This window comes from Streptopelia decaocto (assembly GCF_964273445.1).
Source record: "Streptopelia decaocto genome assembly, chromosome: 8".
Taxonomy (NCBI): domain Eukaryota; kingdom Metazoa; phylum Chordata; class Aves; order Columbiformes; family Columbidae; genus Streptopelia; species Streptopelia decaocto.
This window is the reverse complement of record NC_138662.1, coordinates 11,733,661-11,747,243: the sequence shown is the minus strand read 5'-3', so window position 1 is coordinate 11,747,243 and position 13,583 is coordinate 11,733,661. Positions and strand designations below refer to the sequence as shown.

Below are 13,583 nucleotides of genomic sequence, written 5' to 3'. Positions count from 1 at the left end.
GACCCACTCCTGCCTGCCCTGGGGACCTTGTCTGGAAAGGAGTGACAAGAGGCTGCCTGGGCTTCATGTCCCTGTCGTTAGAGCTGCAGTGGTGGCACAGGGTGACAGGAGGGACCGTCCACAGGAGCACAGGCAGCCTATGCCAGGGAGAGCTTGAAAGCACACAAAAGGGTGGGAGAGGTAGGTAGAGTGAAGAAAGGGGAACACAGCTTCTTCTTGAGAATAAAAGGGAGACAGGTGTATCTGTGCACAAACAGGTATTAGAGGGTGGAGGAAGAACAGTCACCCTCAGCCTGAGGGGGGAGGAAGCCGCACACGCTTCCTGAGGGGCCGGGGCGGGGCCGCCCCGCCAGTCAAGCAGGAGCTCCGCGTTCCCATCCCCTTCTCCGCGGGGCCGACGTGAGAAGGCCGGTACCCCCGCCTGAGGAGACGGGCTGCAGCCTGAGGCTGCCCAGCGGTGCCGAGCTCCGAACCACCCGCCTCCCGCAGCGCCGTCCCGCCGCCTCCGTCAGGGCCGCCCCGCGGCCCCGCCCCATTGCGCGCCACCGCCCCCCGGCAGGAGAGGGAGGGCGGGCTGTCGGGGCCGCGCACGGGGACGGCCCGGGCGCCATGTTGGAGGGTTGCTGAGCCCCGGGTCTCTGTGTGTGCGCGGCGGCTGGAGCCCGTTTTCTGCGTGGGGTGGGGGGGGGCTGGAGGAGGGGAGCAGCGCGGAGCGGGGGGGAGACGCCCAGGCGGATCATGGATGTCGAGAGGCTGCAGGAGGCTCTGAAAGGTGGTGCCGGGGCTTGCCGCGGAGAGCGGGGGGTGGGGGAGCGGTGTCCCCACGCTGAAGGGGAGACGGGGTGGGGGGGGTCTCCCTCGCAGCCGAGACCCGCGTGTGGGGAGGGAGCACCCGTGGGTGCGGGCTGCACGTCCTCTCCGGCGGGACGAGGATCGGGGTCCCCGCGCTGCGGGAGGGGACAGCCCGCGTGGGAGGGAAGGGAAGGGAAGGGGGTCCCGCGGAGTGGGGAGAGGCCCGGGGGTCCCTGTGGGGAAGGGGGGGAGAGCAACCAGTTCCCATCCCCTGGGCTCGCTCTGGGCTGCGTGAGGGGCAGCAGCGGGGAGGAGGTTGGTGGCCCCCCGGGTCCCCTTCCCCAGGCCCGGGATCCCCTGCCTGAGTGCCCTCTGCTCCCCCTCCTGCCTCCCCCTCCTCTGCCCTCACCTTCTTTCTCCTCTCGCAGTCCGCTCCTGGGCTAGCTTGCCGTGCTGGGTGCAGCCTGAGGAAATCAGCCTCTTTCTCTGTTGTAGCTGCTCAAAAGAAGTTGCAAATCAACTTTTGCTACTCAGATGCACGTAGTTTCTCCACATGAAAATAATAAGTGTTTTACAGGGCTGGGAAGCTGGCTGAGCTCCTGGGAACAACTGAAGCATTGTTGAAGTGTGAAAATACTTTTGTGGGAGCTGTGCTAAGCGTTAAAGCAAATAAGTCCGTAATTATTGTTAATTTTTGTTCTGTCCTGTCGTATTTTACCATTCCTTTTGTGTCATCCTCATACCAACAGATTTTGAGAAGAGAGGAAAGAAGGAAGTGTGTCCAATACTGGATCAGTTTCTTTGTCATGTTGCTAAGACTGGAGAGACGATGTAAGTCTGACTTTTTTTGTGATCTTCAGTTGTAGCATATGACATTTCTGCATTTTAAGTCAATGAGGTGATACCTGGATTGGCTTTTTGTCTGTAGATTGCTTCCGTGAGTCAAATAAGCTTGCCTTAGTTCCCATTTAATTTTGGCTGGGTTAGTTTTGTTTGATGGTAGTTAGTTTTATTTAGCAGGGGGACTTTTTGCATGGGCTTTGCTCATGGGTATCTGTCAGGTCTGACTGATTCCACTCAGTGCAGTAAACCTGTTGCTCTTTCTGCGTTTCATGTGACATGTTTTTTTTAAACTGAAAGTTTAGCTCACTGTTGTAATGTCTGTTGTATACTGTTGTAGTACCTGTTGTATACAGTAGCTAATAGTATTATTTACATAAAGATATGAATGTCTTAGATTATTTCTTTTAGGCTTTATCTGCCGTGCGGTGCGATGACTGTGTCTAAATGCTTTTGGTGAAGAGGGGAGAACCACGTCAGTGCTCGCTGCAGAGGAGATGTACGGGAACTCCTCTGGATTTTCGTAGCCGCTCGTTTTTTCAGCTCGGACCGGAGTTTATCTTCTCCTGGGCTCCCTTCCGCAGCCCCCTGGCGGGTCCGCGTCCCGGCCCGGGTGCGCTGTGCCCGGCGGGTCCCGGTCCGGGTCGCTGTGCCCGCCGGGCTGTGCCGCCCGCTCCGGCCGGGCCAGAGCTGGGTGACTTCCTGTGGGATCACTATTTGGCAGGAAGGGGAAAGGCTTACCCGGGTGCCTTGTTGTAGAGTTGCTCACTTTCTGGCGCCCGGGCTGTCTCCTTGTTTTTGAGGCCTAGTGCGAGCCTACAGGCTTCAGCCAGAGATACGTGCTTTTAGCAGTCTTTTATTAGCAACTAGGGATCACAGGGGCTTTGGGTTTCTAGAATTCCTCTAAGTTGTAAGAGGTTCATAGGTTTCAGTCTACTGAGTTGTGGGTTTTGTGTTGGTTTTTGTTGTTTGGTGGTTTTATTTTGTTTTTTATTTATTGGTAGCTTGCTAGTACTGCTTGAACTAGTGGGTTTAAAATAAAAGCAAGTTCTGAAACGTGCTTTGCTCCGTGACTAGAAGGTTTTGGATCAGCAGAAATCCACAGCTGTAATGCTTAATATTTTGGTGTGCTACTTATTTTAGTATGGGCTCACTGTGGTGTGTTCTGTCTGTATAATATGTTTAAAATATTTTTTCTATTCTGAAGTATTTTTTTCAGACTGTCTTATTGTTTCTGCTATTATTACATATATTCCAAAGTAATTTTAAAAAGTGATTGTATAGCGGCAAGTTCTTAGGAAAATTCTTCCTTATGTGAAACTTGGAGAGTGAATAAACTCCAGATTTTTATTTCCATTTGGCAAATATAGATTTTTTTTTTCCTTACATTACTATTTGTTTATTACAAACTATTGCTTAAACCTGAACTGGAATTTATCATCTGGAACTTCATGCAGACCCTGGCTTTCTATTTTTCTAGGGTTGTATTTGGTTTTGTTCAGGTCTGTAACTTTTTTCATCATTCTTGGACCTTTTGGTTGCATTAAATTGTTTTTTAAAAAGTGTCAGATGTAAACATCAGAAGTATCTAATATAATCTGGAGGCAGATGTGGAACTATTGTTCAATGAGATTTAATTTGCTTCCCGTTATCTACTGAAGTCTGTATTTCTTCCTCAAGTATGCTTCTGTTTTTAGTGATGTGTTATGTGTCAAATTATCAGGAAGAAATGAGTAAAAACTAAAATCTCCTAGTAAACATTCACATAAAGATTGGTAATATGCATTATAGGACCTTAATGTATTTTTAAGCTAGTACAGCTTGATCACTGTGAAAGTGTTCCTGTGAACACACAAACCTACCAAATACATATTAATTTAAAATGAGCTAAATATTCTTTATTTCCAGTTATGCAAAAGTAACTTTATTTAATAGAAATCTAAACTAATAATAAATAGCTTGCCTTGGAATGAGAAGATCCTGAGTCAACATCCTGAGTGTTCTTCCCTCCCCGACCTCTTTTGGACATAGTTGCAGAAGGTCTTGTAAACAATTAGTAAACTTAGTTTGAAAGGTTTCTAATGAAGTAAATGAAAATTACTTCTGAGGTTCCCATCAGAGCTTGCTTACCAGATTGAAAAGCACAGGCTCACATAAGGCTGTTGGGCACCTTCCTCCGATTTCCTTCATTGTGCTTATTCATCTGAGTGAGTTATGAACAGGTAAATGCAGGTTTAGGTTAGGCTGTAATTTTACTAGTATTTCTCTTGGCAGCAGTCCTGTCTAAGGCAGCACTTGTGTCACTATTTAGCTTGTGCTTTTTTGACTGTTTATGTAGCTACATGGTAACCTAGTGCAGGAAACTGCTCCCAGTTGTTGTACCTTTCTTTTTGGCACTACTGTTTTTAGCAAGGTTCAGTGCATTGATCCTGGCTTGTTTTGTCCGTGTTAACTGATATGTCAGACCCCAGCACAGCTGAAGATGTGGCGTAGTGGAGGAACAAAGGGTGAGAGTTGTATAAGCCAGCACTGCAGCTACGATAAGGCTCTTCGGAGTGTGTCTCTACTGTAATTAAAAGTCTTTTTCACTTACAAGAAGGCGTGCAATACAAATGTTGCTAAATTTGGTTATATTATCAGCATAAACTTAGTTGTGTTATCAGTACCTTGCAGTAAAAGCCTGATCATGTAATCATTTGTGTTAACTTCATCTATTTGAAGTTTAAGCTTTCTTCTTGTGCAAAGTTAACCATTCACTTAATTGTTTATGAGATGATGGCCTGCATTTACAAAAGCCTGTGTAAACTTCCTTTATTATAGGTGAACAGAAGCAAAAGTTTGATTGCTTGGCTACTTAGAAAAATATTTTTTGTTTCTTAACAGTTGCTATGGTAAGACATAGCCCTGGGTGAAATATGAACTTTGTGGTTCAACCTTTTTTAGTCTTGCGTTGAGTCGTAGGACTTCTATGTTTTCAGAGGAGTGATGTCCTCCTTAATTGACTTGACACTTTAGTGAGATACTAACATGGAATTTCTGTGGTGAGATGAGGTAGAATCAGGGAAGACCATTATGATTTCCTTCCCTCTAGTTTGTAAAAGATCACTGTGACTTGCAAAACTGGGTAAAGTGAAGAGGAACAAAATTTCTTAGTCTTAATACTTAGGCTGCTTTAAAAGAAGCTTTTCAGATACAGCAATGTCTTTGTGCTCTTTTTTTTGCATAAGAAATCAATTTATCAATTTTTTTCTGAATTAAAAACAGCCTTAAAAGGTGGTACAAAAATCACAGCACTGCAGTACTAGAAGTGAAACGCGAAAGTGAAATATTTTTTCTTCTTCCAAAGAATTCTTAAAGAATGGGTATGAAGATGACTTGTCAGTTTTGACCTTGTGTCTTGTATTTAAAGTACGTTTTCTCACCTCTTAGGAAATTCTCTTGGATTTAAAATCACTCTGCCCCTTCGGTAGCAAAAATGTTTCTAAGCCCTTTGTTTAGGTACTTCACCAAGAAAATCCAATTTGTTGGACTGGAAAGGAGAAGTAGAATTTTCCTTTGGTTCTGAAGTTGAAAATAAAACTTATAAAAAAGATCAAAAATTTTATGTTGATTTTTCTCTGCATTTCCCCCACTCCTGCCCTGGGGAAGCAACCTATGAAGCACACTTTTAATGGCTTACTATAGTGGAAAATATAATACAGAGGCTTACTGGCAGTGAAGGAATCCAGAAATAAGTAGTGAACTACCAAAATCTGGAGAAATAAAGTATGTAGGCAGAAGTGATTAACTGTAAAATAGTTCTAGGCTTAAGTAGAGATCACTGACCTGGCCAGCATGTAATGTAGTTATACCAGTTCTATGAATGCAGTATAAACAGCTATTAAAATACATTCTGGTTTTATTTCTTTGTGTAGTCAGATTCTTTCCTCAGAGTTTCCTTGGAAGATCTGAAATACTAATTTGCACCTCATCTAAGCCTGAAGACAGGCGTCATCTCTTCAGTTGAGCACCAACAGAAATGCTTTTCTGTAAAGTACATGTGATTATAGAGCAAATATGAACATCTATAGTATCATCATCTATAGTATCATCATATCATCATCATATGTTCATCATAGAACAGTGTAAGTTGGAAGGGACTTCTGGAGGTCATCCAGTCAGGCCCTGTATTTGAGGGGAGCTAATTCCGAAGTTTAGGTATCTTAGGGCTTTGTGCAGCTCTGCCTGACATCTCCAGTGGTGGCAATTCCATTGCTTCTGTTTGACTCCTTGTTTCACTGCTTAGCCACGTGCACCGCAGCTTGGAGTTTCCCTTGGAGCAAGCTGGGATCACTGCCTCTTACCCCTCATTTGTGTATGTCTGAAGGGAACCTATTTCCATCTTGCCTGTACACAGTTAACCCCTTCAGTTGTGAAAGACAGCAGTTAAGATTCCTCCACCATAGCTGCCTGTTTTATGGAAGATGACACGCTGTCTTAGCTCCCTACCTAGGTCATGTGCTGCAGCTCTGTGGACTGTCTTAGTGGCCTTTCACTCATATCAGTCTTTCTGCTCTCTTTTTTTTATTGCATGACCCCAAACTGGACACAGTGGTTATGGACTCATAAGTGCCAGACAGAGGGATATAATCACTTTCTCTGATGTTGCAAATGGAACCCAGTGTGCAGGCAGCCTTTGTCACAACAGAGCCGCAGTGACAGATGTTCAGCATGGGTTTTGGCCCCGGTATTGACTCTGAGCAACATCTTTTATACCTGGTTGCAGTCAGACTTTGGACCCCATTGACCATAACCCCTAGTGTGTAGGCCTAATGGTCCACCCAGTCTGTAGCTGTCCAGCTTGGCTGCAAAGATGCTGTGGGAGACTGTGCTATGTGTCTTGCTAAAGCTGAAACAGTGTTAGCTTTTTTTTTTTCTTTCCAATCAACAGTCAGTCAGGTAGACCAGACACGATTTGCTGTTGATAACTTATATAACCATAAAATCTAAATTACATAACTGTAGTTCTATCAGATAATGGCAAACAAAAATATGACCCTTTGATACTTAACCTATGAAGCTGTGAACTTTTTTACTACATTTTTGAAACACTTTTGGATCAGTTTATCTTAAATATTATTTCTTTACAGGAGTGAAATGGTTTGTTGGCTGTAGAAAAGATGTGAGTGGAAATACGGTAGCAGGGAGCATGGATGAAAATAAGTTTCTGTTCTTAGCTTTAGTGTTTTAATGACATATTCTGAACTCTTGTGTAGTAATTTCCCTTTTTATGTTACAAATATGTAGTTTTTTGTAGCAATATGTCCTCTAGCTTGTTTCACATGCTTAAATTTAACTCTACAATTTTTCTGTAAAGTACTTTGGTTTTATTCAGCTAGCAGTTTTGTTGCTTGGCATGTGAATGCTAGTATTTCTTGACTAGTTTGAAAATTTTGTTCTGATTTGGAAGCAAATCTTTACCTGGAAATATTTAGCACTACTGGGGGTATGTAATTAATTTGTTTTTTTTTAAAGTGAAATAAAACAATTTTCAACTTCCTGCCATAATTAACAGGATAATATTTTCTGAAAGAAGTCTCTGTGCCTCTGTTAGTATAGGCCTCTTCATTTCCATGTTCTCAGTGAAGCAAGAGATATGAGTAAACTTCCTTGCATTGTTTCCTACTGTTATTTCTTAGTAACTCCGTTCCACTAAGTGACTGGAGTTATTCCTCACTAATTCCCATTCCAGTGACACTGTGTTCTCTGTTTTGTAATCCACCGATGCCTCCAAAGGACAGAAATCTCTACTGAAAAGCCTGCTGATTTATCTTTGTCAAAGATAGCTTAGCTTCCTGTCTCTTGTACCTGTATTTAAAAAAAAATATATATGTATCAAGTGTATAGTTGTAGCATTTCAGAGGACTTAGTTGTGATACAGGTGAAATCACTTGCTGCTTTAGGAAATGCACACTATTATATTGTTTTAATGATGTTACTTCATATCTACTGGGAATGGAGTTTACAGTATAAAGGTCAGACTTCAACTACCATTATAAAATGTGTGATGAACTGATCTTAGTAAACTTTAGTCTCTATAGAATACATATGTAATGCAAGAGAAAAAGCAAACTCCTCATAGCATTGCTAGCCTTTTTGGTGTAATAGGGCTATTTTGACTGCAAATGTAATTGTATGTGCATGCCGACTTCCATTTTTAAGTACATCTCTTCCCTGCAGCAATAAACAGTCTGTTCTGTGAGCATATTCCCTCTAGTCTCTTTGCAGACAGTTCACTGTTACTTTGCACAGAGCTCCACCCACACCCTCCTCTACCCCCCCCTGTTTATTCTGTAGCACTTAATACAGTTTCATGTGCTTCTGGTCACCTGAATCATAAAAGGGTTTGGAAGGAACCTTAAAGATCATCTAATTCCACACCCTATGCTGTGGTGACAGATACCTTCCCCTAGACCAGGTTGCTCAAAGTCCCATCCGTTACCTTTAGTATCGTTCTGTTGGCATCTCCTGTTGTTCAAGCACAGTTCTCCTGCATTGCTTAATTGAATTTGTGCTCATCTTCAGAATTTCTACCAGTTCTTTACCTCTTAGTAATGTTTCTTCATAGCTGTAGTGGCTGCCTCAGTGTTACCTCTGTCTCTTCCAGCGGTCCTCAAGTCTCCTGTTCCTTGGTGGCCTTGCTCATTACTATTTCACATGAAGTACTTTCCCAGACATTTTGCTGTTGTTCCACTTCATATTACACTTTATAGTAGCAAAGATGTTTTTCTGTCTTTACCATGTAATTGGTGGGCCTTGCTCCCTCTTCCTCTCTGCGGATTTTTGGGAAGGATTATCAGATTTGTGGGTAAACCAGACTGATGCTGCTTTTTTTCACAAAGCTGGTGTCTTGGCAGGCCTCATTTTTAGAAATAATACTACTTGAAGATGGTCACAAGATTTCCATGATAGCTACATCTGATGAGGCTTTGCTCGGAAGTCATAAGGGAGTGTGATGATGAAGAATACCTGATGCCAGTGTATTAGGTCACTTAGGTACAGTACAGCTTGTCAGCCCAAGCCTATGTGTGTGTCAGCTGAACTGCCTTGTGTAGAAGCCAGTTGGGGTGGCTTTTGTTTCTGGTTTTGGAAGGAATTAGTGAAGGAAGTGCTGTTTACCTGATGCTAGCAGTACTGCTTTCAGACCTGAGTGAAGCCTGTCTTTCTGTAGGACAATGCATGAACTGGCAAGCATAGGGGTAGAGCACAAAGCAAATTCAGATCCAAAAGTGGTTGTACAGGGTATGTTTTCATTTAGCTGGTTTCCCAGCTTTATTGCTCAGTGTAGTAGGGATTTGATAGTATTATCTGAGCAAGCTCTCCTGCTTTTCTGCGGTAACTTGTGGATCTTGATGCACTGGTCATTTAACAGCGATAGCTACGCTTACCAGGTGAGTTGCAACATTCCTTTTATTATTCTGTGCAAACTGGTGATACCTGGAATAATTCCAGTGTCTGATATTAGTAGATACGTGGAATTTAGTTTGCGTATGGAAGAGGTGATGCATTTACATATGCAATTATCCAGACATTAATTTTGTATTACTCAGAGTGATTTGTCTGTAGGTAGCTCCTATAGAGATAGTAATTTTAACTTGTTTTAACTTCAGGAAGACTTTTAAACGTGCTTCACTTATTGTATAATACTTTACTGAAGTTTTGACTCCTCCACTTCTGCTGTACAGATGATTGAGAAAGTGTCATCTATTTGATGTGTCTATATTCTGCCTGCATCAGCTCCAGAGTACTACAGAATTACGTTGTGCCCTTACTTTATGGAGTATTTTCCTGTGCAATATCTATTGAATGGGATGCACCCTGAATTCTGCTGTGGTATTCCTGCAGAATCTCGATAATACAGTGCATGGCATCATTCTTGAAACATGCCCCAGTGAACACTAATCTGTTCAGTTAAATTTTATCTGCGATGGGAACAAGGAAAGGCTGAGAATAATCCATGGAATTGTTAGAGTTGAGATATGGTTGTCTAAATTTCAAGAAAATGTTCAACCATGTTAAAGGCAGATCTAGATTACTATATAAGTGGGTTTTGGGAGTTATTTTGACACAGATAATATTTTCGGCTAGTGCTGTTCAAATGCAGCTACAGTTATTGTTGGTAGAACAGATGAACATAAATGTTCCTAGTGTTTGTGTGACTGTAGCTCGTGACCAAAGTCCAGTACTTTTCCCCTCCCAAACTCTTTGTGCTAGTTGCTTAAGTGATACTTTTTTGCAATTCAGAGGTTGATGTGAATGTCCTTTAACTGAAGTTTACAGGTTAAAAATGAAATTTCAATAATATGGTTGCTGAAATTGTGCCTCTTTGGAATAATTATTTCTAGTATGGTTTGTTGTAGTAATAACCGAATCAAAGTCTTGCAGTAAGGTTTGCAGAAATATGCAGTAATCCAGTCCCTGTCTTGAAGATATATTCTACACAAACGAGGCAGATGTGGGCTGAAAAATCTTGCTCTACATAGTGTTTGCTGAGGGTTCCTGAAAATTCTGTGTGCATATAATTAAGTTATGCAGGAAAGATTATTTAGAAGGTTATCAATCAGATTACAAAGTACACAAAACTTGGATGATTTTAAAATAATCTAGTACAGTGGGTGCTAACTAAATTTTTCACAAAGCTAAATGTAATGATTACACAGAATATTGGTAAAAAAATTATCCAGAACTAGAGAAATAAAATCTCTTCAGGTAAAGTATACTCTAAAATATGTGACAGCAGGAAGATACTAGAGCTCCATATATTGTTGCATAAGTTTAGTGTGGTTCCCTGAACTAGTTATTTTTCTGCACAATAGGAAAGAAAACTAAATTGTAAATAAATAGGTTAACTATAGTTGGTGCTGCTCAGATGGGGGAGTACTTAGCTGGTATTTGATGCTTATCCAAAAGTCTGTGTTTGTAAGACTTGGAGAGCTTTACAGTTGTGCACTTTATGAGCAAGTCAGTATCAGAGGTGATCATTCTGCTTGCAATAAAACTTGAGGTTTATAAGAAATGTTATTTGAATATAGGCATAAATTAAATATATGAAGAATAAGAAGTCGGAGTAAGGTGAGAATTTAAATACTGGTACATAATGCAGAAGCACAGTAAGTGAAATTGATCAGTAAATACACCAGTTTCTTCTTAGCAGCCAAAGACAACTTCAAGTGAATTTTCAGGTGGAAGAGGAAAATTCAAGGAAAATAAAATGCACTTTCACTCTCATCTTTATAGGTAAGCCACTGCTGGTGGCCAGTGGAAGTTTTGTAGGCTCTTAGTTACTTTGTATATATCATTTTCCACTCTTCGTTCAGGAATAAAATTCCTTGAGGCAGAATCTGTTGTGATCTTGTCCTCTTTTGTTTTGTGGTCAGTTTTTGCCTTGAAAATAAAAGAAAAGGAAACATGCTTGTGTTTGTTTTTTAGGTAACTATTTTACTAAAAGTACTTTCTTGAAAAATTCTGACTCTTAGTTCAAATTTTTTCTGTTCTGTGGAACAGCTGTTTTTTGTTTGAGTCAGCTGAATATTTATCAGGAGAGATCAGAATTAGTCCCTTGATGATTATAGATATTACTTTAATGTCTTCAGCAGCTGTCTGTTTCTGTAACTAAGTCTTAATCTTTGTTGTTCCTGGCAATAGCAGTAGTAATTTGCAAGTAGCAGAGAGGTGAATGCTTGTACTACCGAAATAGATGTAGTTCTATTGTATTCCGGTTTCCGTGGTTCTGCAATGAGCTTGTCAGGCTCAGGAGGAGAGCAAAGACTTAAATTAGGCTGACAACAATCAGCAAGTGAAGATGGAAAAACACCTTCTGTGCTTGTGGGAAATACCAGTTTTTCCTCTTTTGAGCTCTTCAATATATTTTTAATTAAAGTGAAAGGTAACATGAGGTCAAATCCTACTGAAGATAAAACGTGAGTGTGTTTTAATTTTACATGAATTACCCATTAGGTGAAAGTGAACAGGAAGCTCCCCCAGGAAAAGTGATTGCCAGCATGTTTCCTAACAAGAGGATACCACTTACAGCAAAGCACAGTGTTCCAGTAAATTCACGGTGCTGTATCACCTAAAGTTTAAAATTTATTGCTCATTCAGAAACATTAATAAGAATGTAGCACTTACTTATGGTTTTAATGTAATGTTAGGTTGTGCTTGCCAGTATCATTTAGGAAATTAGCCTGCATTGATACACGGGGGATTTTATTGTGTAAATCTATTGGCATTGTTTGGAATTTCCCTTGTTAATCTGCACTGTGTGGATGGTGAAAATAGCAACAGTGCTCAAAATGATGAAACTAAAATTATTGCACCAAAACAATGAGTATTAAAGTAAAGCACGGGAAGTAGGAAAATAAGTTCAAAATTAAATGAATATTGGAAACTAGTGGAATTAAGTAAGGTGTGTTCTTATATCTGGTATGTGAGGGCAGCTGCTTAAAGGAATGGCTCTGCTCTCTATTGTCACATCACACATCTTACTCTTGCATATCTGTAGCATTAATTTTGTGGTTAGACTAGTGATTTGCTTCACCTCTCCGTGTGTGGGATCACAGGAAAGTGTGGGAGCTGCAGAGCGGGCTTGGTTCTTTCCTGTGTAGACCAGGCACAAAGGTGAGTACATGGCGGGGGGACACACACATGATGAAAACCCCACTGAACCATAGCATAGCTCATTTCCCCATTCATGGGAGTTCAATGGTGCCAGCTTTCTGCTCCCAATATTTTTCAGAAGTGTTTTTTGAAGAAATTGAAATTGAAAGCCCTTTTTCTACCACTGAGCACTCGTCATTAAGAAGCAATCTTTCTTATTTATATAATAAATAGTATCTGTGGAAGTGTAATCTCAGTTAACAGTAACTGGGGAGGAAGGGGGAAGCTAATACAAACTACTCTTATTTCTTGTTATGTGTTAGGTGAATCCCTCCAAGGTTGTCCTTGGGTTCCTTCCTTCTGTGTTCTGGGAACTTTGCCTTAAAATCATCGGAGCTGTATGTGGAGTGTTTGCATTCTAAATATACTATTTTGTACTGGTTTTAAGTTTATTTCTGTTTTCAGAGACCTAATAGGATAAGGGTGTAGAGGGCAGTCCTCCCTTCTGTTGCTAAGTTCTGATGTTTCTTTCATGGCCTATTCAATTAACAGAATCAGTAGTAGATCTGCTTTGTTTTCCTTTTCATATTATGTTCTTTGTGACATATAGCATCTCTCCAGAACAGATGGCATCCTCTTAAAATTTAAACCAAGTAATTTTGCAATGAACTTAACCACTGTGAAATCTGAAGACAGACATCCCACCAGGACTCCTGGGACTCTTAAGGTCTCCAGAAGCTTAACATTCCTTCAATATAATGTTTTTCTTAATTAAACGTGTAATCTTTGAAGCAATTCCAGAAAGATTTACTAAATAATTGCTGTACCTTTGTTTCAGGAGGTAGCCTTGTTTCAGGCACTCTGAATTCTTCCTGTTGTTCAGTTATTTTTAGATATTATCCTGGCTTAACCTTCCATGAGTCTTATTGAAGTCTGAAACTTAAAATCTGGTACAGTTTGTATGAAGTGTGTAAGCCATGTGTAATACCTTAGAGTTGTGTCTGATATTTTAATACAGTTGCTAAAAAGGGAGATCAGTAACTTACACTAGTTGTCTTCTGCACTTGCAGAGACTTGTAGTCCAATCTACACTTAGTGTCCAAGTTAGTAGTAACATTAGGGACTGTGGTGTTGTAGCAAAGCCTTCCAGTGTAGTCCTAAATACGTGAGAAAGAACTGTATTACTTGCAACGTGGATAGTTTTTCTTAAGAGCATAGGGAAAGCGCTGTGTTTTGTGATGGAGGTAGGGATATTGCAATTACAGCTTTGTCTCCTTTCTTGTTCTGTTTCTCTGAAAGTTAAGGTTTTTCTGTGA

The 13,583-nt window shown here is 41.1% G+C and overlaps 1 protein-coding gene across 1 annotated transcript in view; it reads left to right on the top strand.

Moving 5' to 3' along the window:
• The first annotated feature begins 695 nt into the window (after positions 1-695).
• Positions 696-13,583, top strand: part of PPP4R2 (protein phosphatase 4 regulatory subunit 2) — a 31,251-nt gene continuing 18,363 nt past the window's right edge. Inside the window, exons 1-2 of the mRNA XM_082059764.1 lie at positions 696-772; positions 1,542-1,623. Coding sequence (XP_081915890.1) covers positions 739-772; positions 1,542-1,623 — 116 coding nt within the window. The 5' untranslated portion in view covers positions 696-738. The remainder of the gene's footprint in view (positions 773-1,541; positions 1,624-13,583) is intronic.